We start from the raw sequence: 9,850 nt of genomic DNA, 5'->3' as shown, positions 1-9,850 counted from the left end.
ACCTGCCAGACCAGGGAAAACGAGAGGGACAAGGTTTGCGGAGGGCGGTAAACAGCATCCCGAGCGCGGCGGCGTTGAGCGTGGAGGCCAGGTTTCTCGTGGGCAGCCAGGTGGAAGCGCGCGCCCTGCGTGGTCACCGCGGTCTTCCTGCGGGCCAATCGGGAGGCGGGTGGGAGGGGGCGCGGCCGGCCAGGGCGGGACCAGTTTTGGCTCCGCAGGGTTCTGCTCACGTGCGCAGGGCGGGCTGGGGCTCCAGAGCCGGCGCCTCCCGGTTCCCCGCCCGCCATGGAGCGGCTGACGTTGCCCGCCGGCGGCGCGGCGGCCGTGGACGAGTACGTGGAGTACCGGAGGTGAGGCGGCGGCTCCGCGGGGCCAGGAGGCCCCGGGCAGGCCCGGTCCCTCTCGCTGGAGGAGCTCTGGAGGCGCGGGCGGGCCCGGTCCCCCATCGCGGGAGGAGCGCTGGAGGCGCAGGCAGGGGCCCAGCGCTGGCTCGCTGGGGCTCCCGGAATCCCTTCCCGGGCTGGTGGGGGAGGCTTACATTGATTGCAGGTTTTCTCTTTCTGTAATTAAATATTGTGCTGACACGCAGTTCTATCTAATAAGTTTCTTCCGAGGCAGTTTAAAAGGCTTCCCGCTCTGACCTCTTTGAGGAAGGACTATTAACTAGATTTATGCAAAGATCCTTTTTTTTTTTTCTTCTAAACTGCCAGTGTAGATTACACATTGAGTACTTGGGGCCTGTAAAAGCAGCCATCAAGTTTGCATGTTAACTTAGTAATAGGGCAAGTCGTGAACTTCTAAACGTGCTCCCACCCCCGAGGGGCTGGTTTTAAGAGAAGGACACTGGTGTAGTGTTGGTGGTTCTGGAGAAACTCTCCTCTGGAAACTGGAAGTGCAGCCGCTCCTGGGGCTTTAGGGAGTGATTCACTGCCTGGGGCCCTGACAAAGGCCGATGCACCTGTAGTGATGTGTTTTTTCGGTCTCCCAAGAAAGGTTTTTGACAGTTGGGAAATTGTGTGAGTGGGAATTACTGGAGAGGGACAGGCAGGAGGACAGGGAGTTGAGGCGCGCGCGCGCGCGCGTGTGGGTGTGTGTGTGTGTGTATAATGGGGAAGTGAGACGATTGTATCCTCACCTGGGAAGCTTGAGCGGCCTGAAACCCAAGCCAGAGGAGTTGCTCTGCTTAAAGGTGGTCGCCCCAGTGCTTCCCTGGTGGCGCAGTGGTTGAGAATCTGCTTGCCAATGCAGGGAACACGGGTTCGAACCCTGGTCTGGGAAGATCCCACATGCCGTGGAGAGACTGGGCCCGTGAGCCACAAACTACTGAGCCTGCGTGTCTGGAGCCTGTGCTCCGCAACAGGAGAGGCCGCGATAGTGAGAGGCCCGCGCACCGCGATGAAGAGTGGCCCCCGCTTGCCGCAACTAGAGAAAGCCCTCGCACAGAAACGAAGACCCAACACAGCCAAAAATAAAAATAAATGGATAAATTAATTTAAAAAAAAAAAGTGGGCGCCCCAAATTACTTGGGCAAATGAGTTCCTATCTGACTGCACTTCCCTCTGGCTGTCTAGGTGACATACTTTTGGGTAATGCCTAGAAATGTCTTGGTAATTCTGAGCCAGAAAAAGTGAGGGTGAGAAGCTTGATGGGTCAGGCCTCATTCCTGGTTCAGGTAACGCGAGGAGACTTGTGCCCAGAACGGCTTCCACCCAGCCCTCACGTAGGGCAGAGCCGGCTCTTTGAGGCTCCAAGTCTTACATTTCCCTGGGAGCAAGTTGCTGGGTCCTGATGTTGACTGATAACTTAGATATTTAGGTATGTGGAATGTGGGCCTTCAGTTGTAGTCTCTTGCCTGGCCCAGAAAATGTTAGGGCCTGGGAGGAAATTATTTTTCAAACGTAAACTACCTGGAATAATTCTCTAAAAGTTAGGGGCTTGCTGCTCAAAGTGTAGCAGTCAAGGCATCACCAGGGAGCATCATCAGGCACTCTTCAGTCATTTTAATCTGAATCTGCATTTGAACTAGATTTCTTGGGGATTCTGTAAATAGAGTTTGAGCTACACTGGTTTAGAACTTAAAATCAAATGATCTCTTTCTTTAAAGATCTGCATTGATCTTAAGCCCTTTTTAGTACCTGTTGGTATACTTCTTGGTAGCTTTAATAAAGTGAAGTGGCTCAAAACTTATCTCAGAATAAAATGCCCTTTGTTTTAATTTTTTTTACTATTGTGTATCTAAATTATTTAAGTAAGGAAGAAGCTTGTAATGGTTTCATAGCCTCTGAGTTGGTTTTATTCATCTACCTCAGCTAAAGGTTTGAAAGTATGGAAAAGGGTATGGACTGCACCAAAAATTATGTAGCATTCTGCAAGCAACACTTTTCATGACTTTTAAAGGGGGTATTTTCAAGGAGATATTTCTTCAATTTTAATTGTGCTTCCTTTTCCTCCAAGGAGTCCAGTTCTTAATTTCCTAAGAAATTAAGAAAGAGTGTTGGCTTAATTTTTCCCATAAAATTTTGAGATCGGTCTTCTGGAATTAAACAGTGTTACACCTGATTACTCAGTGCATATGTTGGGTTTGAGCTGGTGCAAATCCAAGGGTGTTTGTGGGTCCCATCTTAGTTTAAACTCCTGGCCAGGGTTTGGAGTCAGGTGTGGGCATTAGTCATGTTATCTTCAGCGTCAATGTTTTTTGTACTATTTGTTTTTTTGGGGGGGGGGGACTATTTTTGTTTATTTATTTATTTATTTATTTATGGCTGTGCTGGGTCTTCGTTTCTGTGCAAGGGCTTTCTCTAGTTGTGGTGAGCGGGGGCCACTCTTCATCGCGGTGCACGGGCCTCTCACTATCGCGGCCTCTCTTGTTGGGAGCACAGGCTCCAGACGTGCAGGCTCAGTAATTGTGGCTCACGGGCTTAGCTGCTCCGTGGCATGTGGGATCTTCCCAGACCAGGGCTCAAACCCGTGTCCCCTGCATTGGCAGGCAGATTCTCAACCACTGTGCCACCAGGGAAGCCCGGGGGGACTATTTTGTAAGGAGGAAAATATTAGAATTTTTTTAGCAGTTTAGGCTCTAGCTTTTAATGCGAAAAATGAGCATGTTTGCTTCAGAATCAAAGGAAAAATTGAGATGAATATGTGGTAATTCTCTAGTGGTAAACCTGGATCATTGAAGTCAGATGTTATGAATTCATTGACTTTCTTATTCATAATTCTCTTTTATATGGGAAGTAAAAGCTTTATTACTATTGTGTGTAATTTTGCTATTAACATGAGCCTAAGTAAAAAAAAGCCGAAGCAGCCTTTCCTTTGACTATACAAGTATAGTTTAATTTTAGAGTTTAGTATTTTTAACCTGGAAAATAAATACACAAGGCTTAAGAAAAATATTTTTTGTTGTAGAATTGTTGGTGAGGATGATGGAGGGAAACTTTTTACTCCTGAAGAATATGAAGAATACAAAAGAAAAGTCTTACCTATGCGTTTACAGAACAGATTATTCGTGAGCTGGCGATCACCAACTGGAATGGATTGTAAACTTGTGGGTCCAGAGACACTGTGTTTTTGTACCCATAGGTAAGATATTTTATTGCTAAGGTTTCCGGTGATTAGGAAATATAAAACTGTAGCAGAGCATATCTTCCTTCTCTAAATGACATTATTGGTGATAATTGGGAAACATTTGAAAACAGGCCTTTATATACCAATAATATGCCAGAAATTATTTAAGGTTTTTTGGGGCTATATTTTAAAAATTTCTGTTGTATCCTATTAGAACTCATTATGGAGTCTATCAGCTTAAGCATCTTTTCTCTTACCATTGGTAAGAAAGATATTGGTGCCCCTGTGGCTTTGCCAGGGGCCTTTCAGTTAGGCTGGGGAGCAGAGTCTGCCTCTCCCACCACTGGACAAGGTAGTAGAGGCTGGGTCATCAGACTGCAGAGCTGATTTTATTTTTATTTTTTTCTCTGCAGAAAGAGTTTATTTTATTTATTGATTTTCACCTTTCATTATGAACATTTTCAGACACACTCAGTATTGGAGAGTATGGTATAATCGACCCCCACATAGCCATACTTCAGCTTACATAAGTTATGCAGAACTGATTTTAGAGTTGCTTGAGTTGAGCTACACTGAACAGGTTACCAATCTACAAATAGAATCATTTCTCCTCACATTTACTAATCTCCCTTTACACTTTAAGAAGTGTGTTGTATGAATACCTTTCTCTTTTATTTACACACACACACACACACACACGCCTGTGAAGGATTGGTTCCAGGACCCACTGCGGACACCAAAATCTGGGGATGCTCAAGTCCCATAGCTGGGCCCTTCTTTCTGCGGATGTGGATTCAGCCAACCTCAGATCATAAACATAGTAGGAACACAATACGTGGTTGGTTTAATGCCCAGATGAGGAAGCCACGGATACTGAGGGCCTACTGCATATTTACTGAAAAAAAAATCTGCAGTTTAAACCTGTATTGTTCAGGGGTCAACTCTGTGTGTGTGTGTGTGTACGTACATGTATATATACCTTTCTTTAAACAAAAATACACGCACACAGCTTTTTATTACAAGTGGTCCTCTTCTGAGAAAAGCACATGGAGGAAAGGAAATACGTGAGGCTCCAACCATTGATGTGTGTTACCTATACCTGAGGTTTGCATTTTGCTGTGTTTATCCTGTTCTACTTTAAATTTTATGACTGTCACAGGTCTTAGTTGTAAAGCTCAAAAGGGCAAAGCTGCTTCAAGGGAAAATCACAGAAACTATTACGTGGTTTTAGGTAACGACTTCAACTTTCTGTTCCAAAGGAACCGTGGGAGAGCCGCCCTGTTCTGATAGTTTCTGGGGCTCTTTCCTGAGGTACTCTGTGTAGTTGCTGTTTACAAACTTGCAGTTTGCTGGAGGTTGTTAGGCAGTTGCTAGGATAAGTAATGTTGTGTATAGATTGACTTGAAATTTATTTAGCAACCCCAAATAAAAACACTGTGGAGGCATGGAAGATGAGGGTTATGTTGATATGTTTCAGAATTGAAGAGGACTTTGGTAAATTTATGTTAGTTTTATCATTTATCCTTGTAAAAATTTAGTGCCAGTCTCATATCTATGTATAATTGTACAGCATGGAATTAACCTTCAAAAATGACCCAACCCCACTTGGATGGAAAAGTTCTTTAGTACCAGTCACTCAGTGAGATCTCTGTCTAAATTAATTTTTCCCTGTTATGGATGTGAAACATTGGTTATTTAAGGAAAATGAGGAATATATAGAAACGTAGAAAGAAAACTCACCACCTAAAGCCAGCTGCTGTTAATATGTTTTACTATGTTCTTGTACTTTTTTCTTTACATAGTTAATTTAGTTGTTAATTATATGTATGTATAAATATTGAACCAGTTTTTCATTACAGAATCACGGGAATGTTTCCACATGGTTCGTAGTAATTGCAAACAAGATATTTAATACCTGCTTGATATTCCAGCTAGTCCAGTGGTGTTCATGGTGTTTTCCCCAGAGCTATGACAGAGTCTCAGGGGCGTGCCAGGTGGAAGGGCAGGTTAGGGGAAGGACAGACTCCAATTATGGCTCTTCGCCTTGCTTTAACCAATTCTGCTTTTATCTATTTTGTATAGTATTATGGTTCTGTAAAAGATTTTATTTGAAGAAAAATTTTCACTGGTAAAGAGTTTGAAAATTGTCTTCTAGTAATATACTTATCCAGTCCCTTATTATGAGTACGTTTTATATATATTGCTATTGTAAGTACTGTTGCTAATGCTGTCCTTATGCACAAAGCTCTTTATATACATGGAATAATTTTCTTAGGGTATATTCTTCAAAAATGAACCATCTAGGTTAAAGGATGCATCCTTTTATGTTTCTTGAAACCCTATTAAATGGGATTGGTTCTTTTGTAACACTCTTGACAGCATTGTGAAATATGTACAGTTAAGAAAACTTTGGCTCTCTTTGCTAAGTGAAAAATGGTATCTCATTGTTATTTTAACTTCTATTACCTAGGATAATATTGAGAATAATAAATTTAATATTATTTTACTGAGTATCACTTAATGAGAAGGAAGCCAGTGGCCTGAGAAAATTACGTACAGCATTTTAACAAAGAGCTTTGGCTTTGAAAGGTGTTGATAATTTATTTTGAAGTTTAAAGTTAAAAATTAAATTATATTAAAATAAATAGCATTAATATACGTTTATTGAACTATTTCAATTTTAAGTAGCAAACCTGTGAAAATAAATGTAAATAATGCACTTTGATAAAAAGAATTTTCATGAAGAAGTTTTTTCATACTCTTGGGTTGTGCTTCTGTATTAAAGAATCTGTAGTGGTATTTTAAGATAATTATTTGCTATTTCTTTGTATATTGTTGTGAAAATTCTTCTTAAATAATTAAAAATAAAAATCTAGATGGGTGAAGATTTTATCTGACCAAAGCAACATAGCTGACAAATACTGCATGCAGGGGAGTGTATTTTCAACCTTACTGATAAGAACAGTGAAACAAAATTAAAAATGAAAAAGAATCATTTTGCATTTAACAGAACAGCAGTTGTAATTTCTGGCAGTACCTGCATTGTGCTTTTATTTCTTCTGTTTTTTTTAGGTATAAGCAACATAAAACTGACTTTGAAACGATTCCTCAGCAGCGCCCCATCAGTCTGCCTTGTCAAGTGGCGGGCTGCCCATGCAGGGCTTACCTCTACGTGCCTCTGAATGGCATGCAGCCCATTCGCTGCAGGTGCAAGCACTTTGCTGATCAGCATAGTGCTGGGCCTGGCTTTATGTGCAATGCCTGTGAGTTACATTATGATAAACACACAAACAGAATGCTTTTATCTCCTTATTGAATGTTTAATGTGTCTCTGTGCCAGTTTCATTCAGCTACAGCGACATTAAACAACTAGGATGATGGATAGCTACTCTAAAATTTTATTTTTGTGGAAAATCTCAGTTATTTATATGCTTTGCAGTCATCAACCTTAATCTCTAATCTCATGTCATTCAAATAAGTTAAGTAATAGTAATAGATTTTAAAGAATCACTAGACATGATCTGATTCAAATTTTTGAATCGTGGACGTTTTACCAACTGAATTCTATTTACAGAATAATAATCCTTAAAAAGGATTTTATCAGTTGAAAAATTTTTTATAATTTCCTGGCAGATTATTATGTTATTGCCTAAGACATAGGTTGATGGGAAAAGCAAAATGTAACATGATGCTTTTAACACTTTGTAAGCAATAGCACCCTTTCTCAATACCTATACCCAAATCCCAGCCACCATCCCATATACCCTTTCTCTTCATCCTTTTAAAAACCCTTTGAAATAGATAGGATTTTTTTTTTAATTCTTTTAAAAATTTTTAAAAATTTATTTTATTTTTACTTATTTTACTTATTTATTTTTGGCTGCATTGGGTCTTCATTGCTGCTCACTGGCTTTCTCTAGTTTTGGCTAGCGGGGGCTATTCTTTGTTGCTGTGTGCTGACTTCTCATTGTGGTGGCTTCTCTTGTTGCGGAGCACGGGCTCTAGGCACGCGGGCTTCAGTAGTTGTGGCACACGGGCTCAGTAGTTGTGGTTCATGGGCTCTAGAGTGCAGGCTCAGTAGTTGTGGCACATGGGCTTAGTTGCTCTGCGGCATGTGGGATCTTCCCAGACCAAGGCTCGAACCTGTGTCCCCTGCATTGGCAGGCGGATTCTTAACCACTGTGCAACCAAGGAAGCCGTAGGTACGATATTTTTAAAAATAGGTAAAATATTTTTCTTCAGGAGATAGTTTTTCCAGTTCTTTTTGTAGTATCTTGAATTGAAATCTTATGATGAAATATGTTATAAAACATTTTTAATGACAGTGGCAGAAATAAATATGTTTCACTGACGAAGTATGGGAGTATTTGAATAAAACTTATTTATTATGTGCCTTGGTTCCCATACACATTTGTCAGAAGTATGAGTGTGTAAAGATTTTGTTAATGGTGTATTATGGACTCCATTTCAATGTGGCTTGTTTTTTTTTTTACAAACAGTAATTTTATTGGTATAATTCACATACTATATAATTCATCCATTTTGAGGGTACAACCTAATGGTTTTTAATATATTCACAGAGTTGTGCACCCATCACCACAATAAATTTTAGAATATTTTCATCACCCCAAAAAGAAATTCCATATCGATTAGCAGTCATTCCTTATTTCTTCCTCCCCTCAGCTCTAGACGACCAATAATCTACTTTCTGTCTCTGTGGATTTGCCTGTTCTAGACATTTCATATAAGTGGAATCATAGAGTATGTGGTCTTTTCTGATTAGCATCTTTCACTTAGTGTAATGTTTTTATGATTCATCCACGCTATAACATGCATCAGTACTTCTTTCCTTTTTGTTGTTAAACAGTATTCTGTTGCATCTTTCTATGTCTTTGGGTTGGCCTTCCAATATGGCTTTTATGGAGAATTGACCCACAGAGACGTTTCCACATTATTTCTTCACCACTGGGCTGTCCCCCCATACCTGCTTTTAACTCAGTATTTGAGGAGAGGGCCTGTATTTCCTGGCTCTCCAGTGTTTAGCTCAGTTTCCTTTAGTCCTGATTGGTTTTTCCAATTTTTTTTTTTTTTTTGCTATGTACTCTCTTACCACTTTAGCATCTTTTAAAAGTAAGAGCAGTGGCAGGGTTGGAGTGAGTTCAGGGGCTAGAGGTAAGAGGTACAGGGGCCAGAGCACAGTGTGTGAGGGATCCAGATTCAGGTGATTTCGGCCAAGCTAAGTGGTTTATAGGGCATACAGCTCATTACCTATATTTAAAAACGTTTAACTTTGTTTACATCTTGATTCAGGTTCTAAGTGTTCAGGATTCCATAGTTGCTTCACTTGTGCTTGTGGTCAGCCTGCATATGCCCATGACACAGTAGTGGAAACTAAGCAAGAAAGACTGGCTCAGAGAAAACCAGTGGGACGGGATGTTCCTTATGCAGCAATGGGAGGACTAACTGGCTTTAGCTCGCTGGCAGAGGACTACATGCGATTAGATGACAGTGGAATTGGTAAGTGATGATATATGAACTGTGAGCTTGTCATATTGTGCTAACACAATATGTGTTATGTGTGCTAACAATAGTGAAGCCTTGTATTTGTTTTGCACTTTAAGTTCTTCATGTTATTTTCAAAAAATATTCTCTCATTTGATTTTTATTTTTTTTTAAAGATTTTATTGTCACTATCTGATGTATGATTATTACAGAAAAATTAGAAAACATAAGAGAAACCTATCCCAATACTCGTACCGAAATCCCAACTCACAACCCCATTGTTTGTAATAGCGGAATAATAATTTGTTTTATTTGATATAGTTTACCTGTTATCCTATTGTATGTAATTTTTGCCATTATAACATCTCATTTTGGAAACATAGGCTTTTGTCCATGTGTGTATGTACATGCATGTGTGTACATGTTATCACATCTGTAGTAATGTATGCTCATATGTCTACATGTATGTACACAAATATATCCGCTTGCATATATAAAAACTTAAAGTAATATACAGAGAAGTTTAATTGGATATATCTCAAACTATTGAAGGTAGCTGGATCCTTCTGGGGAAAAGAACTATGGTTCCTATCTACTTTAAATACTTCTATGTGTATGGATTTTTTTTTCATAAAAAGCATGTATTACTTTTATTTTTTTCATTACAAAGACTACAAAACCATAAATGAATACTTTCTTGTTAAAAAAGATTCAAACAAGTCCCCCTTGAACGCTTTTCTTAACCCCAGATTCTTTCCTAGAGGGTGATTTGCTGTCATTAATT

The 9,850-nt window shown here is 40.3% G+C and overlaps 1 protein-coding gene across 1 annotated transcript in view; it reads left to right on the top strand.

The window, feature by feature from the left end:
- Positions 1-221: 221 nt before the first annotated feature.
- FAM221A (family with sequence similarity 221 member A) overlaps positions 222-9,850 on the top strand; it is a 29,616-nt gene continuing 19,987 nt past the window's right edge. The window contains exons 1-4 of the mRNA XM_059932757.1: positions 222-350; positions 3,406-3,579; positions 6,637-6,827; positions 8,875-9,081. Coding sequence (XP_059788740.1) covers positions 286-350; positions 3,406-3,579; positions 6,637-6,827; positions 8,875-9,081 — 637 coding nt within the window. The 5' untranslated portion in view covers positions 222-285. The remainder of the gene's footprint in view (positions 351-3,405; positions 3,580-6,636; positions 6,828-8,874; positions 9,082-9,850) is intronic.

Source organism: Balaenoptera ricei, chromosome 9, assembly GCF_028023285.1.
Source record: "Balaenoptera ricei isolate mBalRic1 chromosome 9, mBalRic1.hap2, whole genome shotgun sequence".
Classification (NCBI taxonomy): domain Eukaryota; kingdom Metazoa; phylum Chordata; class Mammalia; order Artiodactyla; family Balaenopteridae; genus Balaenoptera; species Balaenoptera ricei.
The sequence above is the reverse complement of the archived record's forward strand: the minus strand, read 5'-3'. Positions and strand labels throughout refer to the sequence as shown.